Raw genomic sequence first — 21,262 nt, 5'->3', positions numbered from 1 at the left:
AAACTATCTAAACTTGATAAGATATATAGACAAGTTACTTGTTATAGTTTTTCATGTCTGATCCGCTTTAAGGATGGCTTCTTTCACCTGCACAGAGAGCTCTTTTGACCACATGTTGTTTGTTCACAGCAAAATCTTCCGCGTGCAAGCACCACAACTCAAATCAACTGCATGCCTTGTTTCTGCTTAATTGATAATGATATAATGGACTTGCCCACACCTGCCCATGAAATAGCCTTTGAGTCAATTGCCCAATTACTTTTGAGCCCCTGAAATGAAGGGATTGTGTTAAATGCTTTAGTTGCCTCACATTTTTATCTAATCGTTTTGTTTACCCCACTGCATTAAAGCTGAAAGTTTGCACTTCAGCTGCATCGGAGTTTCATTTAAAAGTCATTGTAGTAATGTACAGAGCCAAAATTAGAAAAAAAAATTGACATTTCCTGCCTGTTCAGGCACAGCTAACACTCATCAGTGATTTAGAAATTCAGAGAGACAAGTCTTTCAACAATGCAACAGCAGAGAACATGAAATTCAAATGAAAATCATATTGTTTGAATGTTATCTGCAAAAAAAACCAAAACACAGAATACAGTGATAAATGTTGATCTGTCCTATTACTGCTTTTATAAGTGTAAAACCTCGTACACATACTAGATGGAACTCCACAGAGGTGTACAGGTGTCACCAAACATTGCTAAGAGACAGTGGCATAGAAATATAGAGAATGCAGGGGTTGCGACTGCATCAGGCCCGCAAACCAAAGGGGACGCCTACTCATTGTTGTTGTTTTTTTTACTGGTGCTTTAATGGTAATAAGCACTGTACACATGTTCTTAGAGTAGTGGTAACTTTTTTCCTCACAGGTTTTTATTCAAGTATTTATATAGCGCCAACATGTTATGCAGCGATGTACAGCATATATTGTCACTAACTGTCCCTCAGAGGTGCTCACAATCTAGTCCCTACCATAGTCATATGTCTATATCATGTAGTGCATGGATCATAGTCTAGGGCCAATTTAGGGAAAAGCCAATTAACTTATCTGTATGTTTTTGGGATGTGGGGGGAAACCAGCATGCCTAGAGGAAACCCACACAGACACGGGGAGAACATACAAACTCCTTGCAGATGTTGACCTGGCTGGGACTCGAACCGGAGACCCAGCGTTGCAAGCCAAGAGCGATATCCACTACGCCACCGTGCTGCCCACATTTGGGAATCTACTTACCTGGGTCTTCCTCCATGTCCTCAATGTCCCTCGCCACAGGTCCGGTGTCCCGGGATCCCCTCCGTTCCAGATGCCGACCTCACTACGTTGGCGTCTACTGCGCCTGCGTGGTCACGCCACTTGCGATTGCACACACTTCGCATAGAGTGTTCTGCGCAGGTGCAGAAGTATTGCGGCAGCGCAGAACGCTCCACACCACGTGAGCACAGAAGGTGCAGTAGATACCGACCTGGCGAGGGCAGCTTCTGGAACGGAGAGGATCCTGGGACACTGGAGCTGTGGCGAGGGACATATTGGCTGCCAGGGGCTGGAGGAAGCCCTGGGTAACTGGATCCCATTTTTATATTTTTCCTTGCACCTGTCCTCTAATGCTTGTACACATGCATGTTTGATATCGCCCGGCGGGCATCGGTACCAGATCCCTCAGGGGTGACATGACATTGCTGTGCAGAGGCAGATTCAGCCTACAGGCTCTTGATGCATTCTGTTTCAATGTAGGGGAGGGGGCATTGGGCCGACGGAGCGGTGCAGAGGTCCATATAATGAACACAAGTGAGAGCAAAGCTATCAGTGTGTGAAGTCACACTGATATTGACGCACTGAAGTCACACGCTGAAGTCACACGCTGGTAGCTTTGCTCTCACCCATCGCGTGGCTGAGTTGATCTGCCTGGCAAATTGCTGGCAGTTTGGGCTTCGGGCGGCTGCTAAACACATGCCAGATTATCAGCACCTCAGCCAACTTTAATCTTGTTTGTATACGGCTCTTTAAGGTACATACACAAGTCTGATTTTTCCAAACGTCCGGTCGTTTGGACGTCAAATCGGGCGTGTGTACGGTCGGTCGATCAGCTGATAAGACTGGATTTGAACGATGCGCTTGGTGGATCGTTCAAATCCAGTCTTATCACCTGAACGCCCGACCGTACACACACCCGATTTGACGTCCAAACGACCAGACGTTTGGAAAAATCCGACGTGTGTACGAGCCTTTAGAGAAATGGCATGTTATGCTATGTACACACCATACAATTTTCTGTTAGATTTGCTATTAAATTTACCTGCCAGATAGATTTTTTTTTTCTCCAAACATTTTGGAAAAGATCTATTTGGCGGATAAATCTAACAGAAAATTGAATGGTGTGTACCTAGCATTAGATCTCTAAGTGGCCATGACAAATGAGTGCATTGTTCTCACACCGTCCACCAGAAGCTGCATCGTTTGTACACCATGCTGTTGACCCTTCACCACTCTCTAGAGACACACCACTTGGAGGATATACACAAAGTAAGTGTATAGGGCCTTTTGCCTATAAGCTTGATGGTTATGGGTGACACGAATAGTGCATATGTACACACCTTTAGCTCAGAATAATAGTGAGGCATTTACCTCCCATCACCCACTCTTGTGCAGTGGCGTAGATAAGAAGCCTTGGGGCCCCCAAGCATGCTATAGATAACAATTGATACAACACACCAAAACCAATCAAGGACAACCACAGTGTCAGAGGTGCAAGAAGGGCATAGAAAACTGTGTTAATGATCACTACTATTCAAAACAACTATAGAAGTAAATATTTTTAGCACAGGACCAATAAAGAACCTATACTGTGTTTGAGGGGTGGGCCCCTCTACCCCAAGGGACCCAATGCGGTCGCTACCTCTGCACCACCTATTGCTACGCCACTGCTCTTGTGTGTGTGTTTTGGGGTGGCTGGAGGTGATGGTGCTTTCACAGTGCTGTGCTCAATTCAACATAATAAGCAAGTGCAACTACCCATCAAATGATGCATGATACAAGTTCTCAGCTGCAGTGTTATCCGCCACCCAGCAACCACTAACCAATCCGCTATGTGGATACCCCCAGCATTATTCATGTACAGTAACCTAAATATTATTATTATATTTATAATGTGCTAACATATCATGCAGCGCTAGACCATAAATACATACAATGATACAACAAGGTTATACAACATAGGACATAACTATACAAGGTAAACGGGGTACAAGATGCATGATCATGCGATTATGGGCTGCTTAGGTAGGTCCAGTAATATAAGGACGAGGCAGTCATAGGAAAGGAGAACACGATGATGTAGAATACACTTGGAAAGGGAGGACCCTGCCAAAGGCTTACAATCTAAGGGCCGTTCAGACTGCACGCGTTTCCAGTCGAGTTTTGGAAACGCGTGCAGGAGGCAGACACGCACGACATCAGACAGTGTATAGAGTGCACTGTCTGATGTTCACACTGCATGCGGTCCGGGAACGCATGCTGCACGCAGATTTTGTAAAAATGCGCGGCTGTCCCATTCACTTTTCAGTGATGGGATCAGCCACGCAACGCAGACAAACGCGGATGGCGTGCGTTCGTACACATTGCGTTCCGCACGCATGGCCATCCGCATTTGTGATCTGAACGGGCCCTAATGACAGTTGACTGATGGTTGCAGGTTTCTCATCTGAATTTATCCCTGAGTGAGGAATGCTGGGGTATATTTACTAAGATTGCCAGGATTTTTATTTTCTTTTTTCCTGTGGGTGCTTGACATGACTGTAACAGCATAACGGCTCATTTTCTAACCTTTCAGCAATCTTAATCTATGTTCTGATATTACCTAAGTTTTGCCACTTTTACCAATTGTTTTTTTGTTACAAACTCTTGTGTTGGATTGCTGGATCAGTCCTGTTCTCCAGGTCTCCAGTCTATTTCCTGTTTGACCTGCATGTTTGTAGAACAGTGTTTACAGAGGCTTCTGCATTTCCAGTACAGGTGACTGATGCTTTCTATGTATTGTATTTGTGTGCTGAACCACAGCAAGATCGCTTCTAGCTGTGCCCTGTACCAACTGCAGCACCCGGATATTGTATTGCAAGAACAAATTTCACTTAACGAGAGATCAGACTCTATATATGATGAATAAAATCTCAATTTGCACCCTGACAAATAAATGTATTATACCTGTAACTCCTTTTCCTTGGACTGAAGCCTGGCACCATGGTAAACACCTTTTTTTCCCTTTACATTCATCCTGGGTAAGCATCCATCTTGAGCTCAAAAACTGCGTTTGAACCTAAAATCACACCCCAAAATTCTACCCCAATCACAGGAAAAACATAGAAAAGCAAGAAAGGTATAAGTGGCTGCCAGCCCGCCCATGGCTCATGGGTCTCTGTCTGACATATTACGCATGTGCTTGCCTACTATCCACTATAACGGAAAATTGAATACTCACCTAACGGTAATTTTCCTTTCAGGGTAAAGTGGATTTGAACTTAGAACATCCCCTGTGCTCTAAAACCTAGTTTCTCAACGTGTGGTGCGCGTACCCCAGGGGGTACTTCTGATGGTTCCATGGGGTACTTGGGCTTGAAATACTTAACCAAGAATAACAAATTTAGAGTTTTAGAAAATTATAAATCTTATTTAAACACCAAATTTAGTATTTTAGCTAATTAAAAGCAATAGTAAATGCTTGGAAATTGTTTACAACCAATTATCGTATACTACGATTAAATATATATTTGTCAAGAGGTACTTGTGATAATGTTTACTATGCTAGGGGGTACTTGGTGAGTACAAGGTTTTAAATGGGGTACATACCAATAAAATGTTGAGAAACCCTGCTCTAAAAGATACAAAACGGCATAAAAACCTTTAAACAAAAAACATTTTTTTGTTACAGCTGATGCACATCCTAAAATAAATCTGCACTGTTTCTACTTCCTGATTCATGGAGGCAGACATTGTTAACATCCTGTGCTTTCAAATGAGCTTATCTGCCATCTCTTAGTGGCAGGCAGCTGGCACAGGGGAGAGATCAAATTACAACTTGTGATTAGACACAAATGAGGGGGAATTAGACTAAACTCTCTAAATACATACAGGGTGCATTTCTCTGTATTCCTTCTGTCCTGTGCAAGAGTTCAGGCCCACTTTAAAAGTAGAATGCTGAAGTAGGGCAGTTATTGAATGCTTGCTTTGCTTCTGTCTTCATACGAGAGACATCTTTGGTGCGTATTACAGATGCGGAAGGGTCCCAGTCTTCAAATTCAAAAATGAAATACTTAGGTCAAACAAAAATGGGTAAATTCTATCTAGCATGGCAAACCGATATCTCCAGTCTGACCCCTGAAGCTTGGACAGCGATACTAGGGTACTTTGTCACCACCAATGTGGCAGCGCAAGATAGACTAGTTGCATTAAAATTCCTCCACAGAAGTTATTTATCACCAAAGAGGCTACAAAAAAATTGACCCTACTCCCTCTGGGGTGTGTGGTAGATGTTAGCAGCCCGGGGCTGATTTCTTTCATATGGTTTGGCTTTGTCCACATATTTGCCCCTACTGGCATCAAGTTCATGCAGAACTCCAGCAGATATTTGGTATCACAATCGAACTAGCTCCAGAGCAGATGCTGTTGGGCAACCTAGCTGATGACTTATTATCAACTCATAAGATGTTCTCTTTTAGATCTCTCATATCTTACGCTCTGAAATGAATAGCCATTAAATGGAAACAACTCCTCAGTCCTAAAAATAAAGATTGGACTGCATATGTTCATAAAGAACTAGTTTTCCTCCAGAAAGTTTATCTTAAGCACAAATGCTCTAAGAAATTAAGAAAAGTCTGGTCTAGCTGGATATCACACTTCCAGCTCAAATTTGATGAATGACCATTGATAGTTACATGATTCCCGAGGTCTTGTATTCTTCGTGGGGAGATGCAATCGAAACAGGACTATTGTGTACTGTATACCTTATACTGTTTTATTATATGCTTTGATGCCACTCCGAGCTCATAGACACTATATAATGCACCTGTTACTGCTGTAATTACGGTCATTTGAGTTCGATACTGGGCACAGACAAGATACTTCAACTGTTTAATTGTGTATTGTGTTGTTGTAGTGTCAACAGTTTGATTGACAAGACAGAGATGTCCCGACCGGTTCGCCGGCGAACTTCGGTGGTTCGCGTTCACCTGCCAAAGGAGGACTTCCCCGGACGTTCGATTCGCCCCATAATGCTCTATTGAGCAAAACTTTGACCCTCTACATCACAGTCAGCAGGCACATTGTTGGCAATCAGACTGCACTCACTCTTGGAGCCCCACCCCCCCTTATACAAGGCAAGGTCCTTGTGCCATTTGACTCACTCGTCTGCCTACACTAATTAGTTAAGGGACAGCTGCTACACACACACTCTACTAGGGAGAGTTTAATTAGCCTCTTGTAGGCTTATCCCTCCTCCCTTCTACCCTTCTCCCTCCTACCAGAAGGAGGAGGGTCTCATCTGCCAGGGAATTACAGTATTTCAAAAGCCAGCTTACATACCATGGCTGGGAATTGAACCCAGGTCTCAGTGTATGGTAGGTAACTAACATATCCATTATACCACCAACACTACTAGCTGAAGCTAGCCTAGCATATACCATTTATGCTCAATCCAAAAGAAAAATTAGACAAGACAAATAACATTTATATCACGCTTTTCTCCTGGCAGACTCAAAGCGCCAGAGCTGCAGCCACTAGGGCACATCTATAGGCAGTAGCAGTGTTAGGAAGACTTGCCTAAGGTCTCCTACTGAATAGGTGCTGGCTTACTGAACAGACAGAGCCGAGATTCGAACCCTGGTCTCCTGTGTCAGAGGCAGAGACCTTAACCATTACACCATCCAGCCACTGCTTAAGGATTTGTAGCCAGGCATGGCCTTGTCTTTTGTGTTCAACAGTTGTCCAAAGAGAACCCCAGCCAGGTAGATTCATCTCTCTCTCTCTCTCTCTCTCTCGTAGCGATGGTCACCGCTTTCCGCGGAATTGTATTTTTGAGCATACAGTGGCACTGTACCACCAACACTACATGCTGAAGCCAGCCTAGCATGTACCATTTATGCTCAATCCACTTATGCTCAAAAATACAATTCCGCGGAAAGCGGTGACCATCCCTACTAGAGAGAGAGAGAGAGAGAGATAAATCTACCTGGCTGGGGTTCTCTTTGGACAACTGTTGAACACAAAAGGCAAGGCCATGCCTGGCTACAAATCCTTAAGCAGTGGCTGGATGGTGTAATGGTTAAGGGCTCCGCCTCTGACACAAGAGACCAGAGTTCAAATCTCGGCTCTGTCTGTTCAGTAAGCCAGCACCTATTCAGTAGGAGACCTTAGGCAAGTCTTCCTGCTACTGCCTATAGAGCGTGCCCTAGTGGCTGCAGCTCTGGCGCTTTGAGTCTGCCAGGAGAAAAGCGCAATATAAATGTTATTTGTCTTGTCTAATTTTTCTCTTGACAACTGTTGAACACAAAAGGCAAGGCCATGCCTGGCTACAAATCCTTAAGCAGTGGCTGGATGGTATAATGGTTAAGGGCTCTGCCACAGGAGACCAGGGTTCGAATCTCGGCTGTCTGTTCAGTAAGCCAGCACCTATTCAGTAGGAGACCTTAGGCAAGTCTTTCTAACACTGCCTATAGAGTGTGCCCTAGTGGCTACAGCTCTGGCGCTTTGAGTCCGCCAGGAGAAAAGTGTGATATAAATGTTATTTGTCTTGTCTAATTTTTCTCTTGGATTGAGCATAAATGGTACATGCTAGGCTAGCTTCAGCTAGTAGTGTTGGTGGTATAATGGATATGTTAGTTACCTACCATACACTGAGACCTGGGTTCAATTCCCAGCCACGGTATGGAAGCTGGCTTTTGAAATAATATAATTCCCTGGCAGATGAGAGGGAATAGGTAGAAGGGTGGAGGGACTCTTGAAATATGTTTTATATCATTTTTCCAGCCAGTAGAAATTTTTCTAAATTTTTAAATTCGCCTCCCCATTGAAGTCTATTGCGGTTCGCGAACTTTTTTGCGAACCAAACTTTCCGCGGAGGTTCGCGAACCGAAAATCGGAGGTTCGCGACATCACTATGACACTATTGTTGTTAAAAATTAACATTTTCTCACTAAAAAGTATTCTTTAAAAAAAATTAAATTCTTAGCGCAGGAAGGAGTGGAGGCAAGACTAAAAAAAATCAACACTGGTAAGGCACCGGGTTTAGATGGTATCCATATCCAGATGCTAAGTGAATTACGTTCAGTTATTGATAAACCCCTATATCTTATACTATTTGACTCTCTTTTAAGTGAGAGAGTTCCAGTGGACTGGCATACAGCTCTTGCTAAGGACAAAAACAGTTTGGGGAAATGATAGACCTGTATGTTTATCAATGGTATGCATACTATTTGAGGGTTTCCTAAAAAAAAATGCTGCACAAGACTTGATAGCAGAGAATCTAATTTCTCAGCATCAACATGGGTTTGCTAAGAACTGGTTTTACTTGACTAATATGCTCAGCTTTTATGAGGCTATGTGAATGCTAATGTGGATATTGAGAATGCTGTAGATGTGATATACTTGGACTTTGCAAAGGCTTTCAATACTGTTCCCCATAACAGCCTAGTGCAGAAGTTGAGGATGCAATTTATGGGGAAGAATCTGTGCGCATGGATAAGAAACTGGCTAGACAAAAATCAAAGAGTTGTCGTGTTCCAAATGGGTAGCTGTTAGCAGTGGGATCCCACATCGGTCAGTCCTGGGTCAGTAATCTTCAATATATTTATTAATGACCTAATAGATTGAGTAATGCTGCTATTTTTTTTCTGGAGACTAACGATCCAGCACTCTTTAAGTTCATGCCTGCGCTCCTGCCATGGACAAGCACAGCTGCACTGCGCAGGCACACGATGCCTTGCGTCTGTGAAGTAGCACAGATAAAAAAAATGCAAAGCCTACAGGCATGAGGCACCCTGCCCAGTGCGGTTGGGCTTGTTTGCAGCGTGGTGTCGTTGACATGCACACCGCTCAACAAAGGCCTTGTCAACGAGGTTCCAGAGGTCTCAGTCTTGGATCGGTGGAGGGGAGGAGGGCGGGAAGCATCTGGAGGATCATACTAACCGAGGTAAGTACCCATTTGGGCACTTTATTTCCTTCTGGTACACTTTTAAACAGGAAGTGCAGAGCCAAGATGCTTACAATTTTAATGTAAGCCGTACTAATTTACATCTCATTGACAATCTCTATTGCTGAAGTCATCCTACATATTCATCTGGTCAAACTGGCACTGAGTGCCACATTGCTATCCTCAAATAGAATGGCTACTGGCCCACATCCAGGGTCACAGTTCAAGTTTGAGTTGCAGCCATCCAGATGATTCCACCTTGAGAAATCAGACAAGCGGGAAGGGAATGGTGCACACCAACCTTCCTGTTTAGAGTCCACATGGAGAACACAGAGGTGGCTGGAGGACCAAATCATGACAGATCAGTGTATGGCCTGCTATGCAAAGGTAAGTCAGGGTATTCTTGCTCAATTGTTTCTACCTACAGACTGTTTTTGTTGTATTATAGCCACTGAAAGTTAATCTGTATACACTCCTTAGTGGTTATACCAGATTATCAGGTTTTTTTTTTCACCTCTGGCTTCAGTAAACTATAACATACAACTATATTAAATTCATTTTGCCTGTATGGAAAATCAAAGGGCCAGATTTACTAAGGCATCTTGAGTAGGGATGGTCAATGAATTTGACCTCAGCAGGGTTTTATTGGTTTAGGCACAAGCCTCTGTGGCTCAATAGGATAAGCAGTGATCCGAGCGAGCGGCAGTGCTCGGGCAACAGCGAACAGCCACATAAACAGCGGAGGAGACTGGATCCGGGGGGTGAGCGTAGGAACGCCGACTAGTTTCACCTAAAATATCTGTGTAGATCAGGCTTTCTCAACCAGGGTTCCTTGAGTACTCTGCAGGGGTTCCTTGGCATTTTCCCCCATCGTGGGGGAAGTATAATAGAGCACACTATAACAGGGGGTACTGTAACAAGAAGCACTAAATTGGGGGCTCAGGAGACAATAGAATGAGTGACAGTGTAATAGGGGTAGTGAAATAAACAGCCACACATACTTTCAAAGACCATGCCTCCTGCAAAATAAATGCAGGGGTTCCTCGACATCAAAAAAATGTTTGCAGGGGTTCCTTGAGATCCAAAAGTTATTTGCAAGGTTCCTCCAGGGTAGAAAGGTTGAGAAAGGCTGGTGTAGATAATAATATACTGTACTGTTTGCTGGATCGTTGGTGGATCTCTACTGGAGATATATCAAGCCCTTCACTAAGGAATGACACAGGTTTTTATACTTAGCCCTTAACATATGTACTAACATCAGATTATCTTCGATCAGCCTGGTCAGTCTCTCCTTCTAACTGCTTTGGGGAGGAAGCAAGTTGTCAGAGTGGATTTAGTCCACCAATCACAGTTGTTTTTTGCAAGACATACTGTTTCCATAGCAGCACAGGTGTCTACCTGGCTGAGCCTATATGCAGTTGCTTCAAATGTTAATTGTTCCAAGGTTCTTCCTTTGGCCTTTTCTGTATTTCAAGATGCTGCCCACGACTGTGCAAAGTTCTTATACACAGGCAGTACTTCCAGACTGTATTACGCAATTCTAGTGCGGGTCAACAGACCTCTCAACATTTCTGTAGATCTTATTAAGGCAAACTTTATCTTATAATACAAGTAAGTACACTATTCTGATTTGCAGTACACCCTAAATATGTGCATGTTACGCAATCCTATAAACTCGTGACAAAAATCCACCTTGGGATAACCTTTACTGAATGCTGTGTGCCAATATATATATATTGCTTTATGTTGGTATGTATCCCTGCCCTCCCATTGATGTTTAGAAAAACAAAAGTTTGCTTTCCTAAAACAGAAAGAATTTGCGATAATTCAGGTTGGAGTGAGCTCGAGATGTCTCCCAGGCACCACTGCTGAATATATGCAAATTAACCATTGTACCCTTAGAAGCTAATTGATGTTTAGCCTAGGCTGTTTAGCTGTGTGGAATTTTCCTCCCAGAGCATTCTGAGAGACCAGGTATTATTGTCACCGGCTTTTGAACTCTCAGTAAAAAAAAAAAAAATTCTAAAGAGATGCACCTGACAGGACTAAATATGTCACCACCTGTGATAAATTTTAGAATGTAAATCAGGGTAAGGAAAGATTTTACAATAGACAAACACTAAATCATTTGTAAAGTAGTATGTAAAAATTTTTTTAAGACTTTTGTTAATTACGTGTTTTTTTTCAGTCTAGTTCCCCTTTAAATATGTAGGGATGCCCCTAAGCTTTGGATGCCTTCTTTACATTTAATGTGATAGATTTCTACTGGATGTGGCAGCGCTCCTTGATGAATGTAATCGGCAGCTATAGATAGCAAGACAAAAGCTCCTTACACCAGAGAAACCTCTTACTAGTCACTTTCCACAAATGGTACATGTAAAGGGACTTAATGAAAATCCCTCTGTGGTATTTAACGCTAACTCTTGCTGGCCTCTGGTGTCACAGTGGCTGAGAGAGACGGGAGAAGAGAGGCAGAGAGGCTGGAAGTCCTATGACCTCTATCCCTGGACAGTTTATTGCTTGTCCTGCTTAATTCTCAGCAGCAGCCATGTGTGATATGGGAGGCCTAGATAATCTTATAGCCAACACAGCTTATTTGCAGGCCAGGAAAAGCAGCGAGGGAGACCTAAGAGAATTGCAGAAGAGGCGCAAGAGTCTTTCACTGCCTCCAACAGATGTCTGCCGCAAAGAAATAAAAGACACCATTCAGCTGGACTTCCATAGCCTGTGCATCGAGCAGCCCATTGGTCGACGACTGTTCAGAGACTTCTTGACCACTGTACCAGAGTACCTGCAGGTTCAGGACTTGCTGGATGAGATAAACGATTGGGAACTAGAGGAGGGCTCCCTCAAGGACCAACTACTGCAAAACCTGTTATTCAAGAGATTCAGAGAGGATTCTGAGGACCGCCTGCCTTGTATAAGTGCAGACCTTATTAAACGGCTCCAGCAGGCACCGAGTGCTGAGGTACCAGCGTTGCTTCAACTTGCCAAGGAGGAGGCAAATGCTTACCTCGGGAAAGAGCCATTCCAGGCCTACCAAAACAGCCTCTACTATGACCGATTCCTCCAGTGGAAAGCCTTCGAGAGGCAGCCGATCACCCATAAATACTTCTATGAATTCAGGGTGCTGGGGAAAGGTGGCTTTGGAGAGGTAGGATATTGCAATATCGCTAAGCACAAGTGTAGTTAAGAGTCCTAATATAGCAGGCTTCATTTATTAGCATAAGTAGTCCTGCAAACCTGGCCTGAAGTGATTCAATTATTCTGTAATTGCAGCATTTTCTTGGCCCATTTTTTAAGCAAACCTGAAGCAAAAATAAACTTATGAGATAATAAATTGTATGAGTAGTACAGCTAAGAAATATAACATTAGTAGCAAAGAAAATATTGTTTTCTAGTACAGTAGGAGTTAATGGACAACCGAAGTGAGAGGGATATGGAGGTTGCCATGTTTATTTCCTTTTAAACAATATCAGTTGCCTGGCAGCCCTGCTGATATATTTGGCTGCAATAGTGTCTGAATCACACCAGAAACAAGCATGCAGCTAATCTTGTAAGATCTGACAATAATGTCAGAAACACCTGTTATGCTGTATGCTTGTTCAGGGTCTATGGCTAAAAACATTAGAGAGAGAGAGGATCAGCACGACTGCCAGGCAACTGGTATTGCTTAAAAGGGAATACATATGGCAGCTTCCATATCCCTCTTGCCTCAGTTTTCCTTTAAAAAAAACTTCAGTTGTTATCTATGCAAAAGATCTTCTCTCAGCTCTCTGACCTAACTTGGGTCCAAGACAGTCCTGTTTTCTAAAGCACTTAAACAGCCAAGAATCAGTAAGAGACAGCTTGAGATTAGGATTTACTGCAGGAAATGCAAAGGGTCATTATTTCTGCTTTGTTTTAAAATACAGTGGTGTTTTAAAACGGCAACTTGGACAGTATGATGCAATGTTATAAAAAAAAAAAAAAGATGTATAACTGAAAATAAAAATATTCTTTGCTACTAATGTTCTATACATTATCCATACTAAACATACAATTCATTATCTCATACGTTTTTTTCGCTTCAGGTTTGCTGTAAGCTGCATACATTTGTGTCAAATCACCATAAAATTTGCATCAACTTAGAATTATTAGCACCTCCTTGACTATCCCCGTCCCTGCCTGGGACAGTGAATGTTGAAGAAGTACTAAATTGTGTAGTGTGGCCGGCCGTTCGTGAGAAGAGTGGACTACTGCTTTAAGTCTATGCAAGTTACACCGTGATCTATGTTGTTATGTGCTGTTTATAAGCTACTGAGAATACCTTTTGTGATGGTTACCACTGCAATACTGTTGCTAAATGTGAAAAACCCAATAAAACTGAAACCAAAAGGTGAGTGAAGCCACAGTCCTGCAATTGGGGTGGTGTGCACATGCCTGCAGGGTGAAATGTTTGCGGTAAATCCCAATTGTCGTGGACTTATAACAAATAATTTTCCCAGCAGGTGTGTGCAAATACCTGCAATCAGAGGATAACCGTTTCCCTCATTTTGCAACTATCAGATACCACCCGATTGAGGGCTGCAGTCTTTTGCTACTTAATGGGAGTCAATGGAGTTGATTCACTGAAGTTTGGTAAAGTTGCTGTGTGCACTTATACCAATACTTATATCACACGCATTGCACAAATAGCAATGTACGTTACACAAGTAGCGCCAAATGTGGAGTTTGGTAAAGTTGCTTTGCGTGGGAAGCACATGGCGATTTTACTGATACTTATTCTAAGTATGTATCGCTGATTGCGCAAATACCGTAGAGCAACTTGCATTACTTAGGTGACAAAGTTGTTGCTGGCATACAGCAACAACTTTGTCACCTAAGTAATGCAAGTTGCTCTACGGTATTTGCGCAATCAGCGTTACATACTTAGAATAAGTATCAGTAAAATCGCCATGTGCTTCCCACGCAAAGCAACTTTACCAAACTCTAGTGAAACAACCCCATTATTTCATAACTGCAGGTTTGCTGGATTACTTATATTCTGCAGCCTTGGAGAACCTCAGTAAACCTAACAGTACGTGTACCAATAAGCTGCATATACAAAGGACACATCCCTTTCTCAGGCACTGGTAGCCAGGTATACAGAAGCAGGGGCGTCACTAGAGTGGAGCAGCTCCTGTGATCCCAGGGGCCCCCAGAGCTGTGGGGGGACCCAACTACTAACCTTCCCTTCCTCTGATAACTATACTAGGGACTCTACTTCAGATCAGGAGGTTTTGTAGCTACACATGTTATGCGTGTGGAGATCATGATAGCCACATCTGTTTTTTGGCCCTCATGGAGTGGGCCCCACGCCTGTGAAGGGTAAAAAGCGTAAGCATGGGAAATGGTGTGAACATGGAGGGGGGGGGGGGAGAGGGGGAACGGGGGAAGGGTCCAGAAGTTTTGGGGGGGGGGTCTTATGAATGGAGTTACGCCACTGTACAGAAGGTTGACAGTGCACAGAGCTGACAAAATGTTTGGCACACTTGGAAAATTCAATATATTGTGCAGGAAGACAGACTGGGGAAGCCTTTAGACCATCTAGAGGCTTCCACCTTCTAAGGTAAGTATCTTTTTTTTTTTTTTTACAAATAAGTTTTATTGAAAATGTTTTTCGTATACAAACATACATTACATTGATAACATCAACACCACTCCCCCCACCCTATCCCAACCTGAAATTCCCCCCCCCCCCCCCGCCCAACCTTATTTCCTCTCGCAGTCCCCAACCACACAGAATAATTTGTGAGCTTACACATCAGTGTCATAGGCAACGCCATGTTTCTTAAGGTGTTCTAACCACGGAATTCCTCTAGGGTAGGTATATCTGTTTTCCAAGCCTGATAGGCCCTATCCACTCTAGGAGTCGACGTGCCTATCAGAGTTGCATGTATCGCTAATAAAGGAGAATCTAGGTGTTTCTGTAGCAGGAGTGACTCCAAATGAACAGACTTTAAAGTAATAGGATTGGGAAATTGAGCTTGTGCCGTGTGCCGAATTTGAATGTATCTGAAGAACATTTTATTATTCAAGGCAAAATCAGATTTAAGTGGATTAAATGTCGTCAAATGTCCGTCAGTAATTATGTGCTGCAGCCACTTAATACCATATGATGCCCATAAGATGGGATCAGGGATGTTAAAGAAGTGGAGTAATCGGGGGTTACACCACAATGGGGTAAAGGGGGAGTGGACATTCGCTTGTTTATACTTCTTCTTAGCTGTTTCCCAAACCTTAATAGTAAGGATCATTGGTGAGGGGAGTATGCTTTATGGCCTCGGAATGGTAGGAGGGAAAGTCCCTCATAAGATCCCACTACTGCAGCCTCAAGAGTGGAGGCTGTATTTCTGTCATCCTGGGCAAACCACCACCTCAGGGTAACAAGAGCTGAAGCCCAAAAGTAAATTTTGAAGTTAAGAAGCGCCATACCCCCCAATGTACCAGGAAGCTGGAGGGTAGAAAGAGCTATCCATGGAATTCCTCCTGCCCAGAGAAAGGTTGTCAGTATCTTATCAATTTTTTTAAAAACAGGCATAGAGATCCATATTGGAGTATGACGGAAGACGTAATTAAATCTTGGTAAGTACAGCATTTTTATAAGATTGGCTCTTCCAATCATTGTAAGGGGTAAGGTGGCCCATGTTTGGCAATGTTTTTCTAAAGTGGTTATGATGGGAGTAATATTGGTTTTAATGTATTGGTTAAGTGGGAATTCAATTACTATACCTAAATATTTAAATTTGGTTACCCATTGTAAGGGAGTGGGTACAGCATTAGATTTTGCAGCTTGATCTATAGGGAATAAGGAGGATTTGTCCCAATTTATTTTAAGACCTGAATGGCCTCCGAAAGTATCTATTAGAGAGAGCAGATTTAGCAAAGAGCCGTTGGTGTCCCCAAGAAAAAGAAGGAGATCATTCGTGTAAAGCGCGATTTTCTCCCTGAGTCTGCCTATCTGTAGTCCCCGCACCGAGTCATCGGATCTGATCCGGGGCGCTAAGGGCTCAATGGCCAAGGAGAAGAGAAAGGGAGACAGTGGACACCCCTATCTTGTGCCCCTCTGTAATTCGAAGGAAGCAGAAGTTACGCCATTAATAAGTACTTTGGCTCTGGGAGTTGAGTAGAGTAGTTGGATCCTTCTAAGAAATTTGGGACCAATACCGAAAGATTCCAATACTGTCCCTAAGGTAAGTATCTAATTTTCTTTCCATATCATGATTACAGGTAAGCTTTAAATAATAAATACCCATTTAGAACAGTGTGAAATATTTCAGATGTGTCTACCAGCGCAAGTCACTTTGTACAGAGAATCTCTAAAGTTATGTACCCACGTTGCGATTTTTTCCCGTGACGGCAATTTTTACGTGTGACAAGCAATGCACATCTTGCGATGTGGGTACATATGTGCGATTAGGTGAACAACGCTTTACGACACCCAGTGATTACAACCGTCACAGCGGATCACATATTTAAGAACCCCAATGACTCCCACGCAAAATCGTTTGAACTCTCGTTCGTTGTGTGCCATCATGTGACGTCAAGTTTTCCTGTGGGTAGGAAGATGGATTGGAGAACGCTCGTTCGTCGGGCCGCATCGCTGAGCATTCCCCGATCCATCTAGCAGTGAGTACGGTGCTTAATATGCCATCAGAACTGATCTAAACTGTAAGCCAAATGTGTGTACTAGTGAATGACTGCAGGGATCCAAACCTATTTCTAAAATAGTACAATTTCATAAAACTTGTGTAGCGAACCAAATTTCTGAATGTTTTTGAATACAGCACTGTAATGGCATTGAATGGGAGCAAATACCTTTTGCCTTTTCATGTCTTTTGGCACCCTCAGTACATCACCTACCTATGTTATTTTAAACAACTTGTGTAAAACTAGGCATACATTCAATGTAAAATTCAAAAACATCATCAAATCCAACATAAAATATATTAAAATCTAGATCACATCCAATCATATTTTCAAATGAAATACTAATTCATCCATGTCATTCGCCAGTTAGTATCAGCAAGAGTGGGGAAGTGCAAAACTAGCATCTACTGTAGTGCAATCATTATTATTATTATTATTATTATTAATAATAATAATAATATGTTAGACAAGATTTTTGATAACCTTTTTTTAATTACATTTTCTCTAATATATACTGGTAGATTTGGTGAATAAGAGATATTCAGTTTTCAGATTACTCTGGTACTTTCTTCAAATTAGCATTTGGAGATAAGCAACATAATAATTTAAAGAGGGATAAAAACATTCACCATTATAACATCACTTTTAATTCACACAATTTTTAAATTGAATATTTATCATAACATAACATTATACGGTACATATAAATACATGTGGATTCAAGCTACTCTTGGTTTATAACATAAATAAAAATAACTCGTATTAGAAATAACAAACAATGACTCATATCCTAGGTGGTTTTTTTTTCCAAACTTGTCAATAAAATCATCAGCAAGCAAGAAAATACTTAAAATAGTTTTGAATGTACTTTTCCACCTACTTTTTGGTACTTTTTCAATTTTAAAATGATGAAAAGTTATTCTAAATAGAGATTGAAATCTCCTTAAAGAAACTTAAAAGAAAAAGTAATTCTGTTTGGCCCAATAGTCCTTATTCAATTCAGTTTTTCTCCTGATTTTTGTTTTGGGAGATAATTTTCCCTCATTTGTTTAAAATGGCATTTGAACACTGTTCAATTGAAAAAAGCACCTTATTTGGTGAAAGTATTTTTTAAACGTTTAAAGGGCATTTTATTGATAAGGTGTGAAAATATCTCCTAGGAGAAAAGAGCCAATTTCTAATGGCTCTAATAAAGTCTGTTGTCCGATATCTTAATAATAGAAATAGCTCTCTTAAAATGGTGATAATAATTACATGAAGTGCATCTAAAACTTCAAACTTAATAAACCTCATACCAATGTGATAACACTGCAATCATTATATCTGCATCCAAGGATTAATGAATTTACCATAAGTAGAATTCAGCCAAGGTCTCCAGAAATAACAGCACGATTTTATTAGGTAAACACACTTATTTATAGAGATCTCAGAATCAGGTCAACAAAAAGGGCCATCAGGGGAAGAGAAGCTTTGAGGTATGCAATGTATACACGCTGAGCAAGCATGCAATCATATCTCTGGTATGTACCTAAACCCATCCAACGGCAGTGTGGATGCTACTTTAAATGTGGCAGCAGAGCTAATCCAGATAAGAGGATGACTGTTCATTTACGGCTTTAGTCTGGTCAAGTATGCTGTCGCCAAGAGTTCAAAAATCTCCCTTCAAAAAACTCCTTGCTGCCAGAATCAAAGCACAAAGCAAGCAGCATAGGAGTTATGAATGGCAATAAGGCAGTTCATTCAAAGCCAGTTTTTGATGGAAGACATGGGGCGCTGTGTTTCTTGCTGGTAGTTTGCTCCTGTAACTCCACATGCTATGCAGGGCAAGGGTGTAACTACTGTACAAATCATAGGGTCCTATAGCAAAACTTTCATGGACTCTCATAGCCAGGATGTGCTTCTGCCGGGGTCATACAACAAAAGTGTCCACTGTGACCCATCTGAATAACAGTACGGTAACCATGTCTCCACTCGCCTTTAACAAGCATGGGCAGAACATCTGCTCTAGAGGAGTAGCCCTACTGGGAGGGAGCATAAGAAGGGGGCTGTTCTATGTATTATCAGGGCCATATCACAACAAGACACTTGAGGGCTTGTGTCCCTAGTGGCACATTGGGGGTGGGGGGCAGCCTAGCAGCCGGGTTTTATTTATTTATGGTCACCGGAGGCAGGCGAGCCGGGGGGGGTTGTCGTGTTTAGGAGCGGTGATGTCGTGGGAATCTGCTGACCAAGAGCAGCAGGCAGGCCGGTGGGTGGTATTGAGGATGCTGATGCTGGTGCAAACCCAATCCCCCCCCCCCCCCCCTGCACACACACACACACACACACACACACAAACACACTCTACAACCCATTCACCATTTCCAGGCTTCGCCGTTGCAGTAGTATATGCCGATCTGCCAGCAGAAGGGCTATAGGAAAATGGTTTCCGAAGACCGGCACTTAAAGAGACACTGAAGCGAAAAAAAAAAAATATGATATAGTGAATTGGTTGTGTACTATGAATAATTACTAGAAGATTAGCAGCAAAGAAAATATTCTCATACTTTTATTTTCAGGTATATAGTATTTTTTCTAACATTGCATCATTCTATAATATATGCAGATTACACAACACTCAGCATTCAAAATGAGTCTTTCAGAGCAGTCTGTGAAGTAATGACCTCTCCTCTAGCAGAGAAAAAGTAAACAGTTCACTTACAGTTGAGATAATAAAAGTCAGATAACAGCCCTCTCCACGACAAATGCTGGATACACACGGTGCGTTCGCGCACTCGATTTTCCCGTCGATTCGTTTATTTCCAACATGTCCGATTTGGATTTCGATGAATCGTTAGGTCGATTCGGCATACTTTGCATGGAAATAAACGAATCGACGGGAATTGACGGGAAAATCGAGTGCGCGAACGCACCGTGTGTATTCAGCATAAGACTTAGTCGGAGAGTTAATGGCTTGTTTGCATAGAGATAACAACTGGAGTTTCTTAACTCTTCCTGTACTGGAAACAATTAGACTGATGTATCTGATCTTAATGTTTTATTTCTGAGCTGTACTACACATACAAATCATAATATCATAATTTTTTTTTCGCTTCAGTGTCTCTTTAAGTCTATTTGTGTCTCAAGTGCATTGCTCCAGCAGCCATTTTCCAGTAGCCCTGCTGTGCTCGGCATAGCACGGAAGATTTGCAACCAGTCTAACATCAGATAATGCTCCCTCCTCTGATAATGCTCCCTCTATCAGAAATCAGTGAAGTAAGTTGACTCAATGTCCTCTCATTTGCTCGCTGGCCTTCGGGCTCAGTCCTCGACAACTTTATGTTCTGACTCTATGTCCACTTGGATAGTGGACACTGCACACCAGGTCCGTGGCTTCTAGCTGGAAAGTCAGCTTGCACATGCATGGCAGCACTGACAGATAGGGAGTACTATCTGACTACACCGGACTTGCTGCAATGACGATCAAAGAGCGATGCTGAAGGCTGAGGGAGGAATCTTTTGCCAGATGACTACATTATTTTTACTTTCAGGCGCCACCACTGACATCATCACTGACACCAGGGATCTTAGGAGGGATTAACTAGAAAGGGGGAGGGAGCAGAAAACAAGGGGAACACTGCCTAGTATTTTATGGCAGAAACGCTACCTCATGTGTTTTTGTGTAAAAAAAACCAATTTTTTTTGGGGGGGGGGGGGGGGGGAATTATGCCAATTGTGTGTACGGTATATTGTGGGGAACACTGACACATTATGTGTATTTTATGGGGACCGCTGCTGCATTAGGTGTATTTTGTGTGAAACGCTGCTGCATTATGTGTATTTTTCGGGGCTTTACAGAGTACATAGTCATGTCACTGACATTCCTCTGAGGAGCTCACAGTCTAATCCTGTTATAGTATAAAGTGCTACCGTATTTTTTAGTATGTATTTATATAGCACTGACATCCTCTGCAGCACTCAAAAAAGTATATAGTCATGTCACTGACTGTCTCCAGAGGAACTCGCAATCTAATACCTACCATATTCATAGTCCACTCAGCCTCCGATCCAGGAAGTGACCTGATAATGATATCTGGCTTATTTATTCTTGTACAGGAGATAAGCTATTCAAAGCATCTTATGCACATTATTTTTGGGGGTTTGGCCTGTGAAGACTGAAGCTAAGCAGTTATGTTTCCAACCGGTCTCCCTTGAGTTTCTCTATGAAGAGGGCTGTAACGGCTCTATGAAGACGGGTGTACTTTAAGCCTAGTTTGAAAGTTATCCTTGTACTCCCACAATACAGTTCAAATAACTTTAGCCATTACTCAGTAAATATAGACATTTATGGTCTAAATGGAGATTTCTACATTTATGTGGGAATGTTATAGGCCTTAATCCTGTCCAATTTGCAGATCACACACATTCCCCTCAGCACT

The 21,262-nt window shown here is 42.3% G+C and overlaps 1 protein-coding gene across 1 annotated transcript in view; it reads left to right on the top strand.

Annotated features, from left to right (window-relative positions):
• The first annotated feature begins 11,629 nt into the window (after positions 1-11,629).
• Positions 11,630-21,262, top strand: part of GRK7 (G protein-coupled receptor kinase 7) — a 61,998-nt gene continuing 52,365 nt past the window's right edge. The window contains exon 1 of the mRNA XM_068280480.1: positions 11,630-12,327. Within this exon, the coding sequence (XP_068136581.1) occupies positions 11,722-12,327 (606 nt within the window). The 5' untranslated portion in view covers positions 11,630-11,721. The remainder of the gene's footprint in view (positions 12,328-21,262) is intronic.

This window comes from Hyperolius riggenbachi, chromosome 4 (assembly GCF_040937935.1).
Source record: "Hyperolius riggenbachi isolate aHypRig1 chromosome 4, aHypRig1.pri, whole genome shotgun sequence".
Lineage (NCBI taxonomy): Eukaryota > Metazoa > Chordata > Amphibia > Anura > Hyperoliidae > Hyperolius > Hyperolius riggenbachi.
Note: the sequence above shows the minus strand (reverse complement) of the source record. Positions and strands in the feature narration are given on the sequence as shown.